Consider the following 26,035-nt stretch of genomic DNA (forward strand, 5'->3'; position numbering starts at 1 on the left):
GCCTGCACTACAAAATATATGGAGATGATTCTTCGGTACGGACTGGACAAAATAAGTAGAACATTTAGGGGACTATGATCGTTTTATCATAAAATTTATGCTGACTGCAGAAAAGGACAAAGGACAATCCAGAGTAAGAATAATTAATTGGGAGAAAGCCAACTTCAATAAATTAAGAACATATCTCAGTTGAATAAATTGGTGTCAGAGGTTGATAAAAAAAGGGATGTTGAACAATGGGTTGCCTTCAAAGAGAAGGCAGTCCAGGCATCTTCAGGCTATATTGCTTCAAACTGGAAACAAAAAGAAAAGCTCCCTGGTTGACACAAGAGATAGAAATTAAGATAAATAAGAAAAAGTGTGCTTTGAGTGGTATCAGGAACATAATACAATTGAGAAGCAGGTTGAATATAGAAACATTGTAAGGGAGACATTAAGAGAAACAAAAAAGGTGCGAGAAAGATTCACACCTAATATTAAAGGTAAACGTGAAATGTTCTATGAACATATAAATGAAAAACAAAATGTTAAAAGGAGAAGTTTGGCTAAGTAGCAGTGAAAAGAAGATGTACACATTGGTGATCGAGGGCAAAGTTGGGTACTAAATGAATAATTTGCATCTTTCTTGGCCAAGGACAAAAATACTACCCAGGAAATGGTGAAGGAAGAGGTCACTAGAATGATTTCAAATTTATAATGTTGAGCTGCAGGATATGCTGCCTTGACTTAAATTTGATAAAATATCATAACTGGATAAAACACGTTGAACAATACTGAGAGAAGTGAGACTGGAAATTATAGCGGCACTGGTCACGGTATTTCGTTTTTTCTTTGGCATGAGATGGCAGAGGTTAGTGAATTATAAATATCAAATCTGTGTTCATAAAGTTTGGAAATATATATGAAGCAACTACAGGCTGGTCATTTCAACTTCGGTGATGGTGAATTTCTGGAAATAATAATTTGGGACATAAATAGTCAGCGTGGATCTATTGAGGGAAAATCATGTTTAAGTTACATCTGGAGTTTTTGAAAAGGTAAGAGAACATTGATAAGGGCATTGCTGTTGATGTAGTGTACATACACGACACCGATGGTACATCAATATCATCATCAGTGTTGATTCCAGGTCTCATTTGGAATTGGAAATGATAATATATTTTGCTTCCAACTTTCATCCTCCTCTTACCTTCTCCGAATACATCTCTGATTCTCCTCTGTTTCCATTTCTGGGACCAGGCTGTCCACCAAAATCCATTATTTATTCCCCTGACTCCAATAATCAGCTTGATTACAACTCATCTCACTCTGCTTGCTACAACAACTGCATTTCATTCTCCAAGGTAATACATTTTAGTCATGCCCTGATGATGCCACCTACCATAGGAATGCCTCTGATGTGTTCTTATTTTTCCTCAACTAAGGATTCTCCCTTATCGTGGTTGGCAAGGGCTTTAAGCTGTGTTCAAACCATCTCCCACACTTCCTCCATCAGTCCTTCCCCAACCCTGCTGGATTAACCATAGTGTTCACCTAATCCTCATTTTCCAATATAGCAGTCTCCACATTCAGAGAATCATCCTCCACTATTTCCACCACCTCCAGCAGGATGGCAACACCAAACACATCTATCCCTCCCTCCACTGTCAGTATTCCACAAGGACCTTTCTCTCCATGACATCTTGGTCCATGCCTCTACATATCCTAACACAATCACAGAAGCTGTAACACCTGACTTTTTAATGTCCCAAACACATTTTCCAATGATTTACTTGTACTTCTTACAATCTAGCCTGCTGTATTCTACCAGGGGGAGCCAATGGCCTAGTGGTAATATTGCTAGTCTTTTAATCCAGAGACCACAGCAATGTTCTAGGGTGCTGGATTTAAATCCAGCCGTGGCAGATGGTGGAATTTGGATTCAATTTTTAAAAATCTGAAATTAAAAGTCAAATGATGACTGTGAAAGTGTTGAAAAACCCATCTGGTAGACTAATGTCTTTTAGGGAGTTAAATTATCATCCTTCCCTGGCCTGACCTACATATAACTCCAGAGCCATACAATATGGTTGGCCTTGAAACTGCTGTATGGACAGGTAGGAAAGGACAATAAATACTGGTCTAGCCAGCAACACTCTCATTTCATGAATGAATGTTTAAAAACTCACTCTTTACAATGTTCTAAGACTCATTGGAGAGACTACATACAAACTAGGTGACTGTTTTGAGGATAGTCTCCACTTTGTAAAAATGGCCCTTGACTTTCAGATGCTTTCAATACTTCGTCTTACTTCCAAACAAAAGATTTCTGAGGCCTTATGAGGGCTGATGAAGTGAGCAACGGGGGATGCTGAGACCTCCATGTATGACCAACATAGTAAGCTTCAGTCTATTGCCTTGTGTTGCTCTCCTATAACCACCGGCGATAACTTGTTCTGAATCTGCATGAAACTTTATCACTCCTATAGTTAATTCCTTCTCTTCTCTTAAGCAGGCACTGATATCATTTGGAGAACTTTTGAGCCAAAGAGGCCTGTGCTGGAGACCCTAGCTCAGAGAAAGAATACAGTGAACTCTCAGAGGATGCATAGACAAAGCTTTCACCAGCACTTCCACTAGCTCAGAGGTGTTTGCCTTGAAGTATGTCCTTTTTCTGGATGAAAGTCAGAACCACAATCTGGTGGGCACATGCCCACAGCTGACATACTGAAGATTACTGGAGATTAGGCACCTACTCAGCCTCAAGCAGAAAATGATCCCATTGTCTGGGCCATTAAGTACTTCACCAAAAAATCACAGATAGCCTCAGGGACAGCAGTTGGGCTTGTCAGAGGCAGTTGCTAAGCTGGGTTGAATGATGTATGATCACAAGCACCAAAATCTTGAGTGCACATAACATTAGGCATTAGAGACCTTTGACCTGTGACATTAATAGCTGCAGCCATGGCATTATGATTGAATGTGGACAACATTGAGTCTAAATGCAATGTACAGGGGACATAATAGATCCCATCCTGCGCTATTTTTCACATTTACATGCATGCTACGAGTGGAATCACTGGATCAGTGATGATTCCACCTATCTCTGGAGGGAAAGGTTCTTTCTAGCTTTCAGCTTTTCAAGGGAATGTACTGCCATTCAAGGCTTCAAGGTGTACAATAGCCAGTTCACTCTCACTTACAATGAAAGATGTTGTATAGAGTGACAATTCTTAGTTTAAACTCTGTACTAAATGATGCTCAAGCATTTCAGGACAATATCACAGTTTATGCAAACTCTGAAATGTTGAAGGCTAACCAATGATAGAGAAATGAAAAAGATGCGCCTCAGGATTGCTGTCAATTTGATGCCTATCCTGAGACATCTTACTGAACATTGGGTATCATTTGCTGACTGGAACCTTACAAGCAACCTACCTCAGCATCATGTGACATCAGTGTACTGCCTCTCTAATTGATGGTTTCTCCCTAACGATGTGAAAAACCTGTAAAGTGTAGATATTTAAAATTTGGATCAGACACAGACAATATGCAGATAACACAGTCATATAGACAAGAAAAGATTTATTCAGCAAAGAAAAGTTCAATGAGTGCAGAAATACCCAAGCCTAAATGTCCTTTGCAGTAGGCAGGGATTGCTTGCAACACAATTCATAGAATTTTAATCAATTAAACGAAATACAAACCCAGTTCATTCATCCTGAGATTGGGGTTCAATTCCATTTGGTTTCTCATGTTCAATGACGCATGGCTCTGCCATGTTGTCTTAGATGTCTCGCTGGTTCATGTCATGATCTCCATCCTTATCTTCATCCTCGGAAGACTGTTTTCAATCCCCCGCTCCATGCTCTTTGTTTCCAGGATAATCCCAATCCCCTTTCTTGGCTTCAGTTGTGAAGGGCACTGCATACCATAGTGGCGCAGGACACTATTTCCAAGGTAGACTACAATGTCCTGCTGGAGCAGTCCAGGCATTTCAACCTCACCTGAAGGAAGCCTATGGTTGTTTCCATTATGGCCCCAGTAGAACAATGGATAGTGTTATATCTCCAATCTGCATCAGTCTGAGGCTCTTATAAAGGTGTCACGACCCATTTTGGGAAGGGATAGCTCTTGCCCACCAGTGGCCTCTATGTACGGTCTTCAAATTTGGGAAGAAACCCAAATCTCTGAGTTCTTGAGTATATACACATCTTGGAAGGTTACTCACGGCAAGACTTGTACACTGAATGGTAGGGTCCAGGGCACTGTTGCCAAACAAAGAGACCTGGGGGTGCAGGTTCATAGTGTCTTGAAGATGGAGTCACTGGTAGACAGCATAGTGAAGAAGGCATTTGGCCAGTGCATTGAACACAGGAATTGGGATGTCATGTTGTGGCTGTATAGGACATTGTTGAGGCCATATTTTGGAATACTGTGTTCAATTCTGGTCTCCCTGCGAGAGGAAAGATGTTGTTAAACTTGAAAAGGTTCAGAAAATAAGGATGTTGTTCAGGTTGGAGGGTTGAGCTGTAGGTAGAGGCTGGATAGGCTGAGACTATTTTCCCTGCAGCATCAGAGGCTAAGTGGTGACTATGAGGGGCATGGATAGCGTGAATAGCCAAAATCTTTTCTCCCATGGTAAGGGAGCCTAAAATTAGAGGATATAGTTTTAAGGTAAGGGAACAAAGATATAAACAGGAACTAAGGGGTAACTTTTTCATGCAGATAGTTGTGCATGTATGAAATGAGCTGTAAGATGAAGTGGTAGAAGCTGGTACAGTTGCAACATTTAAAAAACATCTGGATGGGCACATTAATACAAAGGGTTTAGATGGAAATGGGCCAAATGTTGGCAAATGGGACTAAATTAATTTAAGATATCTGGTCAGCATGGGTGAGTTGGACCGAACAGCCTGCTTCCATGCTGTACAATTCTATGAGTCTGTGAAGCTCCCAGGATATCTGGTACAGACCTCCAAATTGTGGCAATGATAGTCGCAGATAAGTTGAAGATGATGGAATGGATCTTTGCGGGTTGGTTATTTGGTGCTTTCAAAGCAATACTGGTGCAGTCGATTATACCCTGCTTTGGGGAATGCTAGTAATGGTGGAGAATGACACCGGCAAAGCTATTGGATTCGGCTCATCAAAGTTATAGGATATAAACAACTCTGATCAAGAATAAATTTCAACAGTGACATTCTGGATGCAATAATGGATTGAGGATTGAAAGATGCCATACAAGTCCCCAGTTGCTCTTTGAACTGAGTTGCTGGCATTAAATTCAATATAGCTTGACGGCCACTGTGATGAGATGGTCGGCTTTTTGCTCCGAGCTCAAGCCCTGCCTCAGCTGATGACAGTTCGATGACAATGGCCTGGTACATCTTTAGCCTGCATTTGCACTCTGTTTCTGAGAGCTACAGAAAGATGTGAAGCGAGATGTGAAGATGTGGGATCTGGTTATTCTTCCCTGCCTCCTTAGCGCTCATTCAGCTGTTGCTTCTACCTCAGAAGGCTATGTGGCAGCCATTGGAGGTTGCTGTTCTTGCTGGGCTTGTGACACAGTTGCAAATTCTCCCTCTTTCTATGCTGAAACCCCACCACCCAAGACATTTTTCCATTCCCAACCCTGTCTGCTTTCCGGAGAGACCACTCTCTCCGTGACTCCCTTGTTCGCTCCGCACTGCCCTCCAACCCCACCACACCCGACACCTTCCCCTGCAACCGCAGGAAGTGCTACACTTGCCCCCACACCTCCTCCCTCACCCCCATCCCAGGCCGCAAGATGACTTTCCATATTAAACAGAGGTTCACCTGCACATCTGCCAATGTGGTATACTGTATCCATTGTACCCGGTGTGGCTTCCTCTACGTTGGGGAAACCGAGCGGACGCTTGGGGATCGCTTTGCAGAACACCTTCGCTCGCTTCACAATAAACAACTGCACCTCCCAGTTGCAAACCATTTTAACTCCCCGTCCCATTCTTTAGATGACATGTCCATCATGGGCCTCCTGCAGTGCCACAATGATGCCACCCGAAGGTTGTAGGAACAGCAACTCATATTCCGTTTGAGAACCCTGCAGCCCAATGGTATCAATGTGGACTTCACCAGCTTCAAAATCTCCCCTTCCCCCACCGCATCCCAAAACCAGCCCAGTTCGCCCTCTCCCCCCACTGCATCACACAACCAGCCCAGCTCATCCCCTCCCCCCACTGCATCCCAAAACCAGCCCAGCCTGTCTCTGCCTCCCTAACCTGTTCTTCCTCTCACCCATCCCTTCCTCCCACCTCAAGCTCCATTTCCTACCTACTAACCTCATCCCACCTCCTTGACCTGTCCGTCTTCCCTGGACTGACTTATCCCCTCCCTACCTCCCCACCTATACTCTCCTCTCCACCTACCTTCTTTTCTCTCAATCTTAGGTCCGCCTCCCCCTCTCTCCCTATTTATTCCAGAACCCTCACCCCATGCCCCTCTCTGATGAAGGGTCTAGGCCCGAAACGTCAGCTTTTGGACATTGAAATGCATTATTTCCCATAAATTCAGGCAGATAAAGTAACAAAAAGAGCATGCATTATTGTGATAATGATAGGGTTATCTAAGCTTTTGATTAGGCCATAGTTAGAATGCTATCAGCAATTCTGGCGCACTTTTAGAAAATGTACATCCAAACCATTGAAATCAGACAGCATTGATTTACCAGAATGACACCAACAATGAGCAATTGCAGTTATGGGGAATAATTTAAGGCAAACTATTTCCGTTAGTAAACAAAAAGTTGAGAAAATATTGATTGGGCAATTTAAAAGCTATGAAAGCTTTGATAATTGAAAAGAAAAAATGTCACTTTTCTGTTGTTTGACAAGTTAATAATGAAGTGTCTTCAATTTGAAATGGTCACTGAGGTAGTGAGGAGAAAGGTTAGATGAAGAATATTTTCCCAGTAAATTATTTGGGCATTAAATACTTTGCCTCAAAGGTTGATGCAGAAACTATAGCTCCATTTAAAGAAAAGCATGTAAGTTTTTAAATCAGAGTGGATTACAAGGGGTGGACAGTGGGATTGGTTTTGCATTACTTCAGTAAAGCAGGTAGAAACACAACAGCTAAAATTGCTGTTTTTAATGCTGTAAACCTTGGACTCCAAGAAAGGGAACGACAAATCTATGTGATGTTTTGCTGATGAATTACATACAAATTATTAATCAATTTTCTGTTTTAGAGAATAACTTGCATGGGCATATCCATAATTCTGTAATTTGATTTTGATGCTCATTTTTTTCCCTTTGTAACCTCAATTTGAATTTAATATTTCATAAAAATCAATAACAAATGAATTATACGGAAAAGACTTTTTCTTTCTTATCCCATATGCTTGAACAATGACTTCTGCCCTTGAGCATATAGCCCAAAACAAAAGCACAAGATGGACCACAGGAACTTACCAAGGCTCCTTCGACTTGCACTTTCCAAATCCATGGTCTTTAACAAATAGAGGATCAATTAAGAACAACAGTTGTATAGGAATACCGCAACTTGCCACTTTCTCTGGAAGTCATAAATTACCCTAACTTGGAACAATGTTACTATTACTTCGCTGTCATAGAATCAGGGAATCCCTACAGTTTGGGAAGTGGCAATTTGGCCCATCACTGCAGTGATCTTCTGAATAGTATCCCACATGGACACAGATATCTCCCACTTAATTCCCATAACCCCACACTTGGCACGGTCAATCCACCCAGCCTGCACATCTCTGGACACCACAAGACAAAGTAGCATGGTCAAACCACATAAGTGACACATTGTTGAACTATTGGATGAAACAGGATCTTCTGAAGGAAACCCATGCAGATACGAGGGGAATGTGCAAACTCTATAAAGGCAGTCACCCAAGACCATAATTGAGCCCGGTCTCTGGCTCTTGAGGTAACATTGCTAACAACCGAGCCATCATGTCACTTTGGGCCATGTGGTCACTGCATCAAAATCATGAAACTCCCATCTTAACAGACCTGTGACTGTGACTACTCCTCATGGAATGCAGCAGTTCATGAAGGAAGCTCATCACCACCTTCTCAAAGCAATTAGGAGTAGATAATAAATAAATAATAAATGCTGGCTTGGCCATCAAGGCTCACAGCCTTGAAATATGTAAAAAAATGCATACTTCAAGCAGGTAATGATGGAAATAAAATGTGAAACAGAAACTCTAGCGATGTTTCTTTTTTCTAATTCAGGGTGTTGAACCTGATTTTAGTGTCACCCAGTTGAGGCCAGCTGACCCGATGCTGGCAAAGATTAAATATGAGATTTTATTGGTTTGTTGACCTTATCTACTAATCAAGCTCATCCATTTGGTAACCTGGATTAGATAGGTTTAAATTCACCCAATGTCTCCAGTACATGAATGAAGATTAATAAGGAACTAATATCACTAAGGGCATTAATATTTGTACCTGAAATTTTGGAATGATAAATTATTTCTTTTGCTCATGCCAATCCTTCACGCATATAGCTAATGAATGTGTATTCAAAAGCTCCTGAAATTTTCATTGCCTACTCCAGGATTTCAATCATGTAGAGAGATTAATTTTGTACACTGAATATGGTGAAGAATTGCATCAATACGACATTTTTTATCAAGTTACCATTTTCTAGACAGCTCCAAACTATTTAAATCAAATGCTTAATTATATGATTGCAGGTTTGACATAATGGTTACAGAAATGACTGCAGGTGTGGTTCTAAGAAATTGTAATTTGTTTATTGAGTCCTTGATAAATACCACTGTTGAAGGAAAACTCTGACATATCAGTGTGATCCAAAATATAAGCTAATGGAAATATGACTGAATCCACTTTGCTGTCCTTGATTATCAATTTTAAACTTTTCACATATTTCAAGCAGTAATGTCACATTGCACCAGAGATAAAAATCAGGTGAACAGCAAAATGACCATAGCCAGCTTGATGCATTTTCTTTTCTACGTGCGCAGCTCACATATGTAGACATTCACCTTGGATCCAAACCATAGTACTGCAACAAATAAGAATTGGGGCAGAAATGGCCTCATAAATTTAACAGCTCGTCCCATGCTAAGTGCAAAACTGAGGAGGAAAATAAAACATAATTCTCCTTACATTCAAATCTTTGCTTATAAAAAGCCTAATTAAAATAATTTGTTAAAAACTCATGATTTCTATTACTTCATACCAAGTTGTCTTTGCCCAAACTGAATGTACAAGGTTAATCGGTGACTAATTGCATTTTCATGTTAACATCTTTGTATCTGTACTTATATCCCTGGTTCATGGAATGCACTGGCTTTTCGACTGACATGACTGCATGTTTTATATCGAAACACAGATTAGACAAAATAGGCTAGATAATGGCTCTTACTGTCAATGGCCTGAATCCAAATTTACAAAAGTTGATGGAGAGATAATCCTGCTTTGTTTGCTGGCTGTGTGAAATGAATTTGAACATTCCGAAATCAGTTTTTAATACATAAATATTTGACTCAAAACAAATATTCAGGATCCATTTTATTAAAATAAAAGAAGGGGAATGTTACCTTCACCTTCACTGATGTTTGGAGTTTATGCCAAATAAACTGCCAAATGGTAGCCCAAAATTACAGTCCTTAAATTTTAATTTTAAATATATTAGTGAGTCTCTGACCTGTTCTATCAAATGGACCACTTGATGAAAACAAGACATCAGTTGTTTCAAAATCACAAGACCAAAACCTCAGGTGAAAACACATTGAGTTATAGAGTCATTGAGATGTACAGCATGGAAGCAGACCCTTCTGCCCAACTCATCCATGCTGACACTCAATGGCAAGTTCCTCTTTGCAATTTTCACTTTACTGCTGCTGCAAATTCAAGTTGTAAACAAGGCCATAGGTGAGGCACAAAAAGCCTCAAAGAGACAAGAGTGCAAAAATGGATGTTGAAAAATTTGTCTCCAGAGTGCCACTGTTGCCAACACCACAAGTATTCAAAACACAGAAATTGTTGGCTAGATTGCTTCCAGTCAATTCCAGTGTGCCCTTACAGTGTGGGCAATAGTGCAGAAGTCCTATGCAAATGCCACCATCAGGCAGAGTGGGTGGAATGCAATGTCAAACAGGCTATTTTGGAGCACTGCTTTCTACATTGAAGCCTATTATATGATGAATTCTTACCACGAAGGATGTGCAGCAAGATTGATCTGATAGACTTGCTGCCATGATCCTCCTTCCTGGTAGGGATCTACAGGGCTTGCCAGATCTAGTGTGGTAGAATGAGAAGACGCTTTGCCTTAAGCAGGATGCAGTTTGCAGTATGATAATGACTAGGTACAAGTTACTTTAAAATGATTGATATTGTTACTGAGATAATGAGGGAGGTCTACAGGTTGGGTTTATTCTTCGAGCTGCAAAGCTGTTCCTCTGCCCGAGTATGCAACAGCACAACATTGGGTGGTGCTTAATGCATTTCTCAGCATTAACACTTTCAGAAGCTTATATACCTACACAACAATCTATGAACTCTCAAAGAAGGGAAGATACAATGGATGCTGGAAATCTGAAATAAAAATTGGAAGTGGGAAAGCTTAGCACGTCTGGCAGCATCCGTGGAGAGTGAAACAGAATTAACATTTCAAGTCCAGTTAACATTTCTTTTGAGTCCAACAAGCTCCTTATCTTCTTCAGCCCAGTTTGAAAATGCAGTAAGCAGCAGCATTTCTCCCACAACATAAACCCACTAGTATCATTTCAGAAGAGATGTTGTTTAACATATTCCCCTGGTACAGAGTTCATTAAATGATTGTATTCACTGTTATTGGAAGAACTTTGAAAACACTTTGAACTTATGAGTGAGTGGCAAGTAACATCATTTTGTTTTAACGTCATTTTAACTTTGAGGCCTGTGTCGTTAAATTATGTTGGTATTTCTGATTTAATCTTGCAGTTTCTGTAATGGACAAGATGAAACTCTTTTCAAATATATCAAGAAGATAACCTAGACCCTAACTTTTATCTTATTTAAAAGCAAGTGTAAGGAACGTTGTTCCAGATATAATTTGATTTATCATGCTACTCAGTTTTAAGTAAAACACACTTCATTCTTACACTCAGTTAAAAAAATAGACAAAACAAAAAGAATTGGTGTAACCTCACTTCTATTGGAAAACTTAACAGAATAATAGATTATTTAATTACTAAACAATAATGGTTCCAAGATAATAACATCCCATGAACACACCCTTGGCGAGACAAATTCAGTAAAATAGGTTGTCTCACATCACTTTCCACCAGTTCTGGAGATAAGAACATTGAGAGAAGATACTGGCAGGGAGAAAGAACTCAAGTATTTTGGTGTGGCAAGGAGAGATGTATGGCAGCTTCAAAACCCCAACTACTGAAAACTAAATAAAAAGTCCTGGTTCTGTGGGAGCCTGACTCCACCCGTTCATGCTGCTTCTAATGTTTCAAGTTTAAAAAGTGGCTCAAATCCTCACAAGCTGTTTACTTTATTGGCTTGAACCAGATTGCTTTTCACTTCTGTCTCAACCTCTCCATAAAAAAGGACAAAATAGATCTCTTAAAATAGTAGTATCATCCCATTTCCTGCAACCACACCAGCCCAGCCCTGGGAATTACTTCCCACCACGCATGCATCGCCGCCACCCCCCACCCCGTGCCTTGATTACTCTGTTATTGCCTCACATGGCATTGCTCCCACATGTCCGCACCCCTGCATCCCTCTGCCCCACCGCTGTCCTTGTCTGCCTCTGTCCTTGCTTCAGCTTTGCTTCCCATTCCATGTACTTAAATTAGGCTGCTCTCTTTATCTTTGAGGCCATTTCCTTCTCTATCCTAAGCTTGCATTGAAGGGCTTCATACAATGGTAGGAGTGGATTGTTTCTTTTCGGGAAAAGAAATTGTCCAAAGGAACCTAATTCTGACTTTATCATTGATTCATATGGGAACCAATGATTCAGTTAAAGTTGTTTCAATTAAAATCAAGATTTTCAGGAACATAATTACTACTTTTGTGGGAATTTAATGTAATACCTTTTGATAAGAAAGCCAGAGGCCAAGTAGGGAAAGCCTGCATTAATATTCTTTTATTACCATGTCAGCCAGTAGGTATGCCTGAGGTGCCTATATTTCACCAAGAGGCGGTCACTGAAAAATGCCACAGCATGATGATATTAACATTGTCACTAGTTGTCTAGGTTTACTTACTAGTGGGCCCAACCATGCCCTAGCAGATGATTTTTCCAACTATCAGTACAACAGGAGCCCGCAAGGGACCATTGACTGTAGCCACATGATCTGTGAATGCCATAGTGTGAGGATGCAATTAAATAAGACTGGCAAAGTGAGTCAGATAGCTACATCACCACTGCTCTCTGAAATGAATGAGCCAGAGAATAGAGGTTGGGTCAAAGTAGAAGAAAGGAGTCAAGGGAAGAGAGTCAGGTTTGGAGCGGGGGTTTGTCGGGTTTGCAGTAGGCGTGGGGATGTCAGATTTGAGGCAGGGAGATGGGGAGTCGAGTTTTAAGAGGGGGACAGTAGATCAGGTTTGGAGTGGGGGAAGGGGGATTCAAGTTCAAAGCTAGGGACTAAGTTGAGTTTGGAGCAGGGAAAGGGGGAATGAGCAGAGAAGCAGGGGTTTTAGGCTTGGAGTGGGCGGATGGGTGTTGGGGAGAGAAGGAGTCGGGAGGACAAGGGGATGTAAGTGACTTGAAGGTGATGCAGTTATGGGAAGTGAGCTAACGAGTGTGTCAATTAAATTGTCACTCATTACTTATAGCCTATTTTTCCCTGTGTATCTATTCACTTAATTTTATCGGAATCCTCTGTTTGCCCCTGTTTAAATGGACACTTTCAGAGAGTCAGCTATAATCAGGGGTCTGTAGGATCACAGCATCCAACTCCCATCAATATTAGAATAAAGATTATCTGGCCATGGGAAATCTGGGCCAGAATGTGACCACCTCATCATCTATTTCTCTTTAAATGTTTTTCTCAACTTGAAACAGTTATTGGTGAAGAGTGGGACTAACATTCATCCACTTTGCATTAATCTGAAGTAAGGGTTCTGATGAAATAAATAAACACAGTTCTAGTGATGCCCTATTAATGTGAAGATTTTTGCTAGACATTTTGTAATCAATCTGTTTTGAGACATTATTTCATACATCTGGAACAGGTAGGGCTTAAACCCATGCCTCACTTTACAGCAGCTGGAACATTAGCACCGCACCACTAAATCCCTAAGATTGAATCTTACTGCTGCCACATGTTTTCAGAAACAATCAGTTAAGTAGGCTGCCGCAGGGTCCCAGTGTCCATCTGATTTAACTACAAATGACACCGGCTTTGTTGAACCAAAACAGAATTGCTGGAGAAGTTCAGCAGGTCTGCCAGCATTTGTGGAGAGAAAACAGAGTTAACATTTCTGGTTCATTGACCTTTCTTCAGAAATGATATTAGCGAGGAAAATGTTAGTATTTATGATAACTACATCGTGGGGTTGGCTCGGGAGGGATCACTCCTCCCACTTGTCTCCACCTCTAGCTTAAGCATGTATACTTTCTTTTCCTAGCCACTATCAGTTCTGAGGATAGGTGACTGGACTTAAAATGTTAACTCTGCTTTCCGTCTGCAGATGCTGGCAGACCTATTGAGTTTCGTCAGTAATTTCTGTCTTTGCTTCGGATTTCCAGCATCCATGGTTCTTTGGATTTTTTTTACTAGCTTTGTTCTTACTCAGAGATGTTTGACACACAACAAATATTCTTCTCAATAAGGCAAAAGATGTACCATTCAAAGTAATTATCACCAAGATGGAAGAACATTTTAATTCTAAAAACATTATATTTAGCAGGAAACCACACATTTGGAACCATAGACCAGAAATGTAAGTACACCATGGCACTGAAGAGCTGATCACGAAGAACTGGATATTGGATGTTTTCTGACAAAGTTTACCCATTCCACGTCTGAATCCTGACTCCACTCCAACATCCTAGCATGAGATGACAGGCATGCCTACAATGAGAATCAGGGTGCGACCAGGAAATTCATGGAACAAAACACTGGCATCCTGGAGCAATAATTCCACTGCCTAAGCTACTGTGAAGAGCTTTGCAACACTGTGATGCATTGAACAGGGTGAAATATTGCTGTTTGTGTGGATGAGCAGGCAGTACTAATATTGGATGCAAGGTATTTATGCTTCATGATCCCTGTGTCCAATATTAACCTGAACTAAATTCCTGCTCCGTCTCCATGTTTTTTAGAGGAGGCCTGAACAATTTTGTTTTTGCAAAAATTATAATAGTTTGGATAGTTTTATTTATTTCATAGTCATACAGCATGGCAACAGACCCTTTGGTCTAGTTAGTCCATGCCAATCATATTCCCAAACTAAACTAGCCCCACTTGCCTGTGCTTGACACATAATCCTCCAAATTTTTCCTATCCATGTACCACTCAAACGTCTTTTAAATGTTGTAACTGTATGTGCATCCACCACTTCTCATGGCAGTTGATTCTACACACAAACCACTTTCTGTGTAAAAGCATTAACCCTCAAGTCCTTTTTAAAACTCTCTCCTCTCACCTTAAAGATATTCCCCTAGGTTTGAAATCCCCCATCCTCGGGAAAAAAAATTCTTGCTATTCACCTTATCTATGCCCTTCATGATTTTATAAACCTCCGTGAGGTTGCCCCCTCAACCTACTACACTCCAGTGAAAAAAGGTCCCAGCTTTTCCAGGCTCTCCTTATAACTCAAACCCTCCATTCCCAGCAACATCCTGGTAAATCTTTTCTGACCCCTCTCCAATTTAATAATATCGTTTCTATTGCAGGGAAAACAGAACTGCCCATAATACTCCAGAAGACGACTTACCGTTGTGCTGTAAAACTGCAACAGAAACCCCAAGCACTGTACTCAAAGTTCTGAGCAATGAATGCGAGTTAGCTAAATGCCTTCTTTACCACCCTGCCCGCCTATGATACAAATTTCAAAGAATTATGTATCTGAACCCCTCGGTCACTCTTTTCTACACCAATACCCAACATCTACAAAGTTATCATTTTCACACAATTCAGCTTATGAAGAATCCTTGCTTCCTTGGGTTAGTGTTTCAGCAAATAGCATGTAAACATTCAAACAATCTGGGCTCAGAACAGTGTTACTCTCTGTCTCTTAACAGTTCTCATCATGCGATAATCTGCCATAAGGTATTTCTGTTCATAAATATTTAGCTGCTGTGATTTTAGCACTTTTTCATGGCTGTCATCCTGATTACATGTGAAAAGTTTCCTTGATTGTTTGAAATATTCATAGCTCCACAAGCTTTCAGAGAAGTGACATTGAAACAATTTGATTCAATGCTGAAGTACAAGTTTTTGTGTAACTGAACAGAAGGCTAACAGGAACTAGACAATTCTTCTGAAGAGAAATTAGAATTTCCAATGAAAAATGACTCAGCTCTACTGTTATATATTCATCTCACCATTTGTGCAAGAAAGGACTATTAATTTGCTTTAAAGGAGCAGTCTTTTATGAGCACTCACACAGATTAGTATCATAGCAACTTTACGAGCTGAAATAAGCAGAGTTTAACAGGGGCTATTCTCATTGTGACAACTGTTATACATTAAGAACAAAAGAGAACAAAAGATTTAGAGTTTCCAACTGCTTCACCAGTTCAATCATTCTGAGTTGAGGCAGCACGAATGTAACACATTACACATCACCATTATAACTCTGACAATTCACTTTGAAAGTCATAATGTTACATCTGCGTTAGCTACAAATTTGTACTCCTTGACAAGTCTCATCTCATTTGGATTAATGTTGAGAAGTAACAGTTATTGCATCCAGCAATAACACCATCACATCCAGAGCAGGAAAGAAATGGGTTACCCTTTACATCTCATATCCCCCACAAACCCAATTTTCAGTAGTTTGCCTTGCTCCAGTTGTTGCACTTCCATTTCCAGCACTAGCTGTACTCAGTGTGTGCTCTGATGAAATTTACAATTTGTTGCTAAATTAAGCTCTTGAAGTTGCTTTGGGCCACTACCGCTGAGATGTTGTTAATTCTTTAAACCCATTTCATGCAGGACCTTGACAATAATCAAGCAGAGGAGATCCATTCTATCAGTCTAAAATAAATACAACTACTGACACAAAAAGGTACTTTCAAATCCCAGGCTGAGAAGGAGGATAACATTGAACAAATAAGAAGCTTGACTCCAAGCTGCCTGCTTCCTACTTTAATGGAGACTATTTGAAATAAAGGTTGGCAACCCACTCAAGACATTGATAAATCATTATGATATTTTACACAGTTTCTGTAGCTCAAGTTTACTTACTACAGGCCAGTTTTCCCAAGCCTTGGGACAGATAAGAAAAGGCACAAAAGCCCAGATAACAAAATAGTTCCAAAGAAGAATTTTATTGGGCTACAATATTACTTATATTTCTCTCTGGATAGATGCTACTAGACTTGCTGAATTTGAACACATTTTACTTTTAATTTCAGATCTCTAGCATCTGCACTTTAGCTTGTGTTCACTTTCTGTAAGTCCAAATGCTATTGCTTGTGGTCTAGGAGGAACTGGAGTTCTTCCCCAGGCCGTCAGTGAAACCTATTTACAGCCTGATGATCAGATTCCTCAAATCCAAACTGTGATGATGCCAAGCTGTCCTGACCATTATTCTCTCCAGCCAAACCTGAAGATCTTCACCTCGGCCAAACCACTGACCAAACCTCAAATATCTAATTTCTCCTAGACTGTTATCCTGTCTACAAGACAATAAAACTACCAATCTGGATTGACTATCCAGCAAAACAAAATACTACCGAAAAAATACGTAAACAGATCCTACTGTTAATGTTGACTAAACCTTCTGGAAATCTTGCTCTCTATTTCCATTCTGCACATTATTTTCTTATACGTGTATTCAATCTCAGAGTTATTAGCAGAGCTCCAAGATTGAAGAACAGGACTAAATATTGAGGGATTATCACTGGGGAGTAGTTTTTCAAATGCTTCTTGGCTGTAGGAAACCCCAGTGTTCACAGGACACTCTGCAAAATGCATGATTAGTGTAAACTGCCTGCACATGAATTCAAGACATGTTAGAATTTACCATTATGCCTTATTCTTAAGGCAATGTCTTAACTTGATTACCCCTAGGATGATAGCCAAAAGAACAGATAACTTATAGCATGAGGCATATCTTCTGCTTGCCCTTTCTATTAAACATCATCTCATTTTAAAAAGGCCAAGCAAAATCTCATTGAATGCTGGGTTATTTGCTAAGATGTACGGAATAGAAAAGTCAGGATCTATTTCTGAATATAAAACAAATAAGATCATACTTAGATTACGGTATGTATTTTGGAGCATATTCTTTAGGAAGGATATTAAAACAGTAGAGAGGTTGCATTTTCTAGTTGCTATCTGGTATGACAAATCACAAATAGGAGGACTTAAAGTTGAGGCATTTTCATAAAAGCAGACGATTTGAGAGGAGGCTTGACAATGGCATTAAACATGACAGTGGAGTAGGACAGAGTAGATAGCAATAGACTGTCTGTTGGCTGCACATGGACTCATGGGAATAAACATTAACATGAACCAAATGGGTTCAATGGCCTGCTCCTGTGTATAGTAATTTATGTCTAATTCTATGCAATAATTGCAAGATAAGCAGGTAAATAATGTTACAAGACAACAAAGTGTGAAGCTGGATGAACATAGCAGGCCAAGCAGCATCTCAAGAGCACAAAAGCTGACATTTCGAGCCTAGACCCTTCATCAGAGAGCTCTCTAATGGAGGATCTACGCCTGAAACATCAGCTTTTGTGCTCCTGAGATGCTGCTTGGCCTGCTGTGTTCATCCAGCTTCACACTTTGTTATCTTGGATTCCCCAGCATCTGTAGTTCCCATTATCTCTAAATAACATCATAATTCTTTTACCAGGTTAGGCATCAAAAGAAAACCAGCCCCACCATTACCAGGATAAAATGGATGGCACAGAGTTCACTCAGATAATAGCTTCTGGTGAGACACTAGTAATATCGGGCACATATAAAAACAAAAGGAAATATGTTAGAATGATGACTGTGTAACTCATCTTTCAAACATAATATACCTGAAATTTATCATCGGATATAACTCCATTCGTAAATGTATTCCATGACAGTAGTGAATGACTGAACTGTTGGATACAGAAGAAGGAACATAGGAAAAGTGGTATCAAATCTGACTTAGCAGAGGCTTCTCACTCACTCTCACTCACTCCTAAGCCTTCTGTATGAATGGTCCCTTTAAATGCTGCCAAAGGTTGGATATACAGGATGCTTCTCCCTATGCATCTGCTCCTTTTGATTATCTGCCACCTTCTCCTGCAGACAGAGAAGTGAAATTGGAAGTGTCACGGAAACATGAAGAGACACATAGGTGCTAATTCTACAGTTCTTCAAGGGTGTGAATACATGCATATGGATTATGTTTCTAAATTGTGTTGAAATTTTTCTATGAAGCCCTTTCAAGATGTTTGTGCATCCAAAGTTTCAATCAATATTGCAATTTTAATTTATGTTCTACATCAAATAGGACATACTTTATTACTAAAATATTACTTTATAATGTGAATACTTTGCCTATCATGTAATATTTGATAACATTAGCACTGTTGATATATCAAGTTTGCAATTTCATTTCATTTCCTTTACAGCCATTTTTTTCTGGACTGTGAATACTGCGGGAATACAGTTTGCATCAGCTGACTGTGGGAATTTCGGGCTCCTTCCTGTAATTGAACGGGCTGGAATGTCAAACAGTCCACAGAGTCATAGAGTTATTCAGCATAGAAACAGACCCTTCATCCCAAAAAGTCCATGCTGAACATAATCCCAAACTAAAGTAGTCTCACCTGCTTGCTCCTGGCCCATATCCCTCCAAACCTTTTCTATTCATGTAATCAGCAGCATCCCCATTGCTACATTCCAGAACATTCATATTTTTGCGTATTGAGATTGTAATTCTCACCTTGAGTAGCATCCGCTCTCTGAAAAGAAAACCTTTTTTGGACGTAAAGCAATTTCCCCTCAATATTTACTACAGGTCTGGATTTAATTAATGGAAACAGTCAACTGCATTACATTGCCAGATTAGCCAAGGCACTACTGTCTTTTCTCCTTGACTTTCCATCTCTCCTCCTTCATTCTCCTGTTTCTCTATCTCCTTTACTGCTCTTGGTGTTTCCCCCTTGTTTCCTCATTTCTGCACCCATTCACCCCATCTCTCTCTCTATCTGTCTTCTGCAATTATTGCTTCAAAGTGAACACTGTTAACTGCTTCTGACAGGTTAAAGGTTATGAAATTATCAGACCTGGACTGTTTGACATTCCAGACCTGTATTTTCTGTGTTCATGCTATTTATTATTCTCCCTTTTACTTCCTCCACAGAAAATTCATTCATGAATATTGTCTGCGTTCTCCATGATGTGAACCTTCAGGTAAAAACTAAGAGTGCGCAAAGAGAGCTTTAAAACAAGCTATGTTCTATTTCAGCAAGTCAGTTGGTGACACATAGAGCTGCAAACAGTGTTTATGCACTTTTTATTTGCAAAATTACACATTAGAAGCATACTCCTCCTAACTCGAAAAACCTAGCTTTAGTTAGTCAATTTTTGGAGCCAAATGAATGCCCACTCAATGTCTGTTACCCTGAATATAATTAAGCATAATTAAGATACAATTCATAGACCATCCATTAATTTTGATGATCTCATACTTGTCATGACACCTGAAATAGTGTAGTTAGTAATGTCAGTTAGTTGAAACCCACAGAAACAATAATAGTTGCTATAGCCAAAAAACTAGAAACCATGAACATTTAAGACATTTCATAAAACACTTCCCCAAACAATTACAACTCTTTGATTTATAGGTTAACTTTAATAAAATAATCAAAAGTTTGGAATAGCAGAAAAAAAAAGCCTTTTAGGCAACTGAATTTGCTTTCTAATATTTCATCTACAGCTTATATTGTCATAGATTTTTCAGAATCCATTTACCCTTTTTGAGCGAACCAAAAATAATAGATAACAGTATATATAGAGGATTGAATGAACCACTCCAGGATATCAATCCAATGTTATTCAACTTAATTCCACACTGAATTCGGTGAATTCTACCCTTCTCAATTTGGACTCAGAGAGTAGTTTTTAAAGTCTTGTAATTCTTCAAACTTTTTAACTACATGTTTAAACTAATCCCTTTTTTAAAAAAAGTTTTCTGCAACTGCATCATTAATTGGAATTTGTTCCACTTATTATTCTGTTGTAAGAAAAACTTCTACAAATGTTTAATCTTGATTGAAGGTTGTCTACTTTGTCCTCCTCCTCTGGCTGTGCATTCACAGTTTAAGTAAAAATCACTATTTGCATTCATATTGTCCATGCTTTTCACTGTTATAAGGTTCTGGTTAATGGTCCCACTGAGATTTATTCCAAAAGGGACGTACACATTTCTGTTAACCTGTCCCATTAGTAAGAGCTTTTAGTCCTGGATTAATAGTGTTGCATGTTTTCAGTTAACAAGCCCATGAGATAAATGTAATAGAGAGTTTCAGGAAATACATTGCGTTGAAGAAAAAAAAGAGATAACACTAGGCAAACAAGGAAACAGCATCTTATTAAATCAGTATATTTTAGAGAATCTGAACTGTAATACGGGGCACAGGAATTTCGAAGTGCTATTTTGTAAACAAAGCTTTGCTTTGGCAGCCATAGTTTTTACTGCCTGGCCCTAAGCTTGGGAATTCATTCCCGAAAGGTCTCCATTTCTCTAACACTGTCTCCTCATTTATGATGCTACTCACAAGAGAGATGAAAATTAAAATAAAGTGGCGAGAAATAAACTGATGAGATATCTGGTAGAAAATAAAATAGAGACCCAAGCTTTAATTGAATTCAAATTCGCTACAGTGGGATTTGAACCCAGGCACCAAGAGCATTACCTGGGTATCAAGATTACATATTCTGGTGACAACACCAGTACACCATCACTTTAACTGAAAAATCTTTCAGTGCAGTAAAGAGTGATTACAAGAAAAGATTGGCAGCCAACATAAAGAGGAAACCAAAAGTCTCCTACAAGCAAATCAGTAGTAATAGGGTGGGAAAAGGAAGTAAAGGTGTTGATTAGGGGACAGAAAAAGTATTTATAAATGGAGACAAGAGACTTAAGCAGGTTCTGGTGCAGAGGGACTTGAGAGCGTGTATGTATATCGGTCATTGGAGGACAGGTGAAGAGAGTAGCTCATAAAGGATGCAATTTGCTAGGCTTTATTAATAGGAGCAAAGAGTATCACAGCAAGGAGGTTTTGCTGAATATTTATAAGATATTTGGCAGACATCAGCTGGAGTATTATGTACTATTCTGGGAACCACTCTGGCGGAAGGTTGTGGATACATTGAAGAGATTGTAGAAGAGATGAACAAAGATGCTTCCGGGAGGAGAATCTTCAGTTTTGCTGATAAGTGAGAGAGTTTTAGGACTGCTCTCCTTAAAAAGAAAAAGGCTAAGAGGAGATTTGATAAATAATTTCAAAATCACAAGAGTTCTGCATTTAGAAGATAGAGAAGAAGTTATTCATTCTTGTAAAGAAAGGGAGGGCAAAGATTTAAAATGTTTTGCAAATGAAGCAAATGTAATGTGAGTACAGTATGTTTTCACACAATTTGTGGTTCAAGCCTCGAAAGTGCTGCCTGGAAGCAGAGTCAATTGAAGCATTCAAGGAGGGACTGGATAATTATTTAAATGGAAATAATGAGCAAGAATGCAGGGAACGGGTTGGAGAATGGCACTAATGCTTGTTGGATAGCTGGTTCAGGCATGATGGGCCAGAGGGCCTTCTTTCTTACAATAACAGCACTGTTGATCCTGCGGTGCTTCTTTGACGAAGATTTTGATCATTATTCTAATACCTCACCCGTATCATTTTAACTCGGGCACCTTGATGCTATTCTACTTGAACATTTTCTGTCAAGTTAGTGGTAGTGGGGTCTGCCTGATGCAGTCTAAAATTCAGCACTTAAAAGGCCAACTCTTGCGATTGCCATTTACAGGAGTTGAAATTGGAGAGGAGAGGAGCAAATTAAAGAATGGAAGTGACATTTCACAAGGCTGCATTCAAATTCAAAGTTGATTCCGTTAACGTGCAGCTGAGATCTATGATGAGATGGACTACAATACTATTTCCCAGCAATGAAAGGGGAAAAAAAAACATACAAGAGAAAAAACAAAGACATGCTTTGAGGTTTCTTAGGAAGTGAACAATAGGAGTTTTATGCTAGGTTCCAAGATGAAGTGCAAAATAGCTTGACAATCTAAATAAATCAAGAAAGTGAAATATGTTTTCACATTAACCTGCATCATATTGTTTATATTGTCCAACTCCTCAATTTGTCTTCCTCAGCCTAATATATCTCACAACGTTTACCCACTTAACTTACACTGCCCCCAGCCATCTGTGAATGTACTTTTTGCACCCCAATCGAACCAATTAAGTATTCCCACTCATCATCGTCTCTTCATGCCCCTTCCTCAACGCATGTGTACCATCCTCTGGATGAACACATGCCACTATTCTTATTTATAAGACTATGTTTTATGGTGTTGCATGAGAATACTGCTAAGAGCTTCAGCGAAAAGGATAGAACCAGAGGCATCTTGCAAATAACAATAGCAGAGGATGGAACACTGGAGGTCAGTGGCCATTGGTGAAAGTAAGATGGGTGGGTCGGGGTGTTGGTGAGGGAAGGTTGAGCTTCCAGCTACCTATCTAAATAACTAAATACTATCTGCCATATTTTACAAGGTAGTCTGCCAAGTTGATTTGATTTCAACTACAACTGAAAATAATCATGCTCACAATGACAACTTGCAACTTTCCTACTTTCTTCCTCGCATTCAAGTGCTTCAGCAAGATTGTTTTTGATTGGGCCTTCTCAGATGTTATATCTTAAATCTGCCAACATTTGCAAGCATATGTTCTGCCTTAAAGACAATGACAGTTATCTTTGCTTTGGCCCTTCCAATCCGCTGAAACTCAAAAAATTGTATGAATGTTAGTCAGATCGAGTGATTAAGATGTTCTAATTGGGAACTCACTTCTCATGAGAAGGAGATGCGCACTATCTTTTTCTAGTGAAAAGCAGTGAAATGTGAGTTGGAGCTAGCTTTTTGACATGTTATAATTTTCCCCAAATTTGTACTCCTACCCACACCCATGTGTGCTATGCCTTGTTAAAATTCTCCTATTACTTGTGTAAAATCAAGACAGTCTGAGCATATTCTCCAAATGTCAATTAAAACAGTCCATCAAATTCAGAATCAATTAACCACAGTCATGACAGAATGCAGAAGACCATGGCAGATATTGAAGTAAACAGTGAGAGTGCAACTTAATGTTCTGATTGAACAAATTCCCATCGAGACTATGTAAACAAACTCACTTCTCAACAAAATAGAATAGTAGCTGTGTAAAATCCATGCATCAGTGATTTAATTTATCAGTAGATTTTGTATAAACTGTTAAAATTCCAACTACTGAACTGCATTATTGACATAGATTAGATTTGGTATTCATTGTCAAGTTGTGAATATTAGGTAAGGAGTTTGTGATGATCTGCAGGTGCACAGTTTTCTAACAAATTCTGCCACATGCAGAACAGTGAAAATCACCCTCACACATTTGTCAGCTTGGAGGACTTTCCTAATAAGCTAACCCACTGAGCCTACACGTTCCTGCATAATACAGACAATTTAGCATCACCAATCTACCAAACCTGCATATCTTTGAACTTTTAATTAATTGCTCTTCCAATTTGTAGCTCATGTTACAATGTAGACTTATCCAAAAATCACAGGTTTCATTTTTCTCTTTCCCAGTTGTAACCTAGTGAATTCCATTAAAGTTGTTGGTATAAGGTAGTGGGGGGAGCATGATATATGTGTAGGGTAGACTGCCATGTTGTTGATTTGCTAAATATATATGATGCCTGTTGGGTAGGGGGTAGGATGCCAGAAGTATAGGGACTAGAGTGCCAGGAAAATATATTCTCAGGTAGGCACCAGCTGAAAGTTTAGTCCAGTGGTCGTTCAGGAAGCATAAGTGGTCTGGGGAATGTAGAATTGAGTGTGTACAAGGTAACTATGGTGTCAGTTGACTTATACAATGTTTTAATCATCTAACTTTTCCTGAGTACTAATTTACTGAATTTCATTGGAAACCTCTGATTTCTTCTACTTAAATGGAGACTTTCGGAGTGTTGCAGATGTAAAGGTATTTCCCAATGGAAACTTCAATTTCCCAGGCAATTCTTTTTGAATGTATGATGTTGGGGATTCTACAGGGTTCCCATGTGAAATTCTTAACTACTCTGAATTAGTGATTTTCTGGACTTTGGAAAAGCTTGGCCTATGTGTTTGGTTAGGAGTGTCGGGCCATTATAGTTCAGCATCAATGGAGATGATTCTTTTTGTTTTTTGCATGTTGTAATTATTTTCAACATTTAATGCATGGAATATACAAGTTTTGATAAAATTGCCACAGGCACCTGGCCTAAGAGGAAGTGGAAATAACTATTGATTGATTTTTAAGCCTTTGTTGCTTTAATTGGAATTTTATCTGTTGTAAAATTAAAGCATGTCCTAAAAGCCAAGTTTTCAGGCATGAATGATCAAAGAATGTCTGGCAGCCCTTCATGGTTGTTTATAAAAGGAACAACTGTGAAAGTGGAATATAATATTTGCAATAGGTTAGTCCTAAATGTAAGCAGACTTCAGACATTTGCATAAAATGTTGGTAAATGCAACCCAGCTTGCAGAGACTCTGTGCACTTAAGAAGCAACTGACCACATTCAGAGTGAATGTTTGGATCATATATCCTTCAGAATGTGGTCACTCAAGAAGCAATGCTGGATAGTTCAGGTAGCAAGAAGTGGATTTTATTTTATTTATTATTGTCACATGTACCTAGGTACTGTTTTATTTTCTGTGCATTACAGGTAAATCATACCATACAAAGATTATTTCCAAGCTGAGAATTGAAGTATTTCATAAAGTCACGTGGTATTCATCATAAAAGGATAGCTCCATACCATCCATCATCAACGGCCTGACAGAAAGAGCAGTCCTAGCTTTGAAGGCGGGCTTAAAGGAACAGCCTACAGGTTCACTCGATAACAAACTGTCCCAGTGCCTAATTGATTATAGGGCCACATCTCATTCAATTACAAGAATAGCTTCAGCAGTGTTGTTAATAGGGAAAAGACTCCGCGCCAGGTTAAATCTGATTTTCGCAGCCCTGGGGGGAGGGTGTCAGGCACAGACTCTGCTAAGCAAAAGAGACAGGGGACAAAGTTTGGTGTAGGGACTGCAGGAATGGCTCAATACAGATAAGAGCTATTTGAAGTTCAGGCAGGTGCAACAGTCCTGAGCAAGCACGTGGACTATATCTAAGTCGCAAACGGTATAGGAGAAAAACGTGCCCGGCCCCTTGACTGCCTTTTTTGATTATTGCAGAACCAGCAAGTTCTCCTTCTCTATCAAGCAGAAGATACCTCTGCATCTGAGATGGACATAGCGGATGTCACCACCTCAATGCTTTAACCACCTGAAGAGAAGAATGAATTTCTTCCAAGTTGCTCCAGGCCCAAGAGGCAAGCCAAAGTGTGTTACAAGCCACCTGTATCAGAGGCAGAGTCGGAGGAAACTGAGATCAACTGAAGTAAATCTATTTTTACCATTCCTTTGGTGGTAAAATACCATAGGAGGAGCTACAAAAAAACAAAACTGGCCTATATGCTTGGGCTCAGAGGGAGAAAGATGCAGTAGCTGTAACGAAGTCAGCCAGTTGGATGTCATAGTGTATGAGGCCCCTGATTGGGGCTGTAATCTTGTCCAATCAGGGAGCCCTGGCTGACAGATATAAACAGGATGG

General features: G+C 39.6%; 1 protein-coding gene across 1 annotated transcript in view; it reads left to right on the forward strand.

Moving 5' to 3' along the window:
- The window catches only part of LOC125462633 (chemokine-like protein TAFA-5), a 386,744-nt gene extending 361,061 nt beyond the window's left edge, over window positions 1-25,683 (forward strand). The window contains exons 4-5 of the mRNA XM_059653408.1: window positions 19,491-19,540; window positions 25,618-25,683. Coding sequence (XP_059509391.1) covers window positions 19,491-19,505 — 15 coding nt within the window. The 3' untranslated portion in view covers window positions 19,506-19,540; window positions 25,618-25,683. The remainder of the gene's footprint in view (window positions 1-19,490; window positions 19,541-25,617) is intronic.
- Window positions 25,684-26,035: the final 352 nt, after the last annotated feature.

The sequence above is a fragment of the Stegostoma tigrinum genome, chromosome 21, assembly GCF_030684315.1.
Source record: "Stegostoma tigrinum isolate sSteTig4 chromosome 21, sSteTig4.hap1, whole genome shotgun sequence".
Classification (NCBI taxonomy): Eukaryota; Metazoa; Chordata; class Chondrichthyes; order Orectolobiformes; family Stegostomatidae; genus Stegostoma; species Stegostoma tigrinum.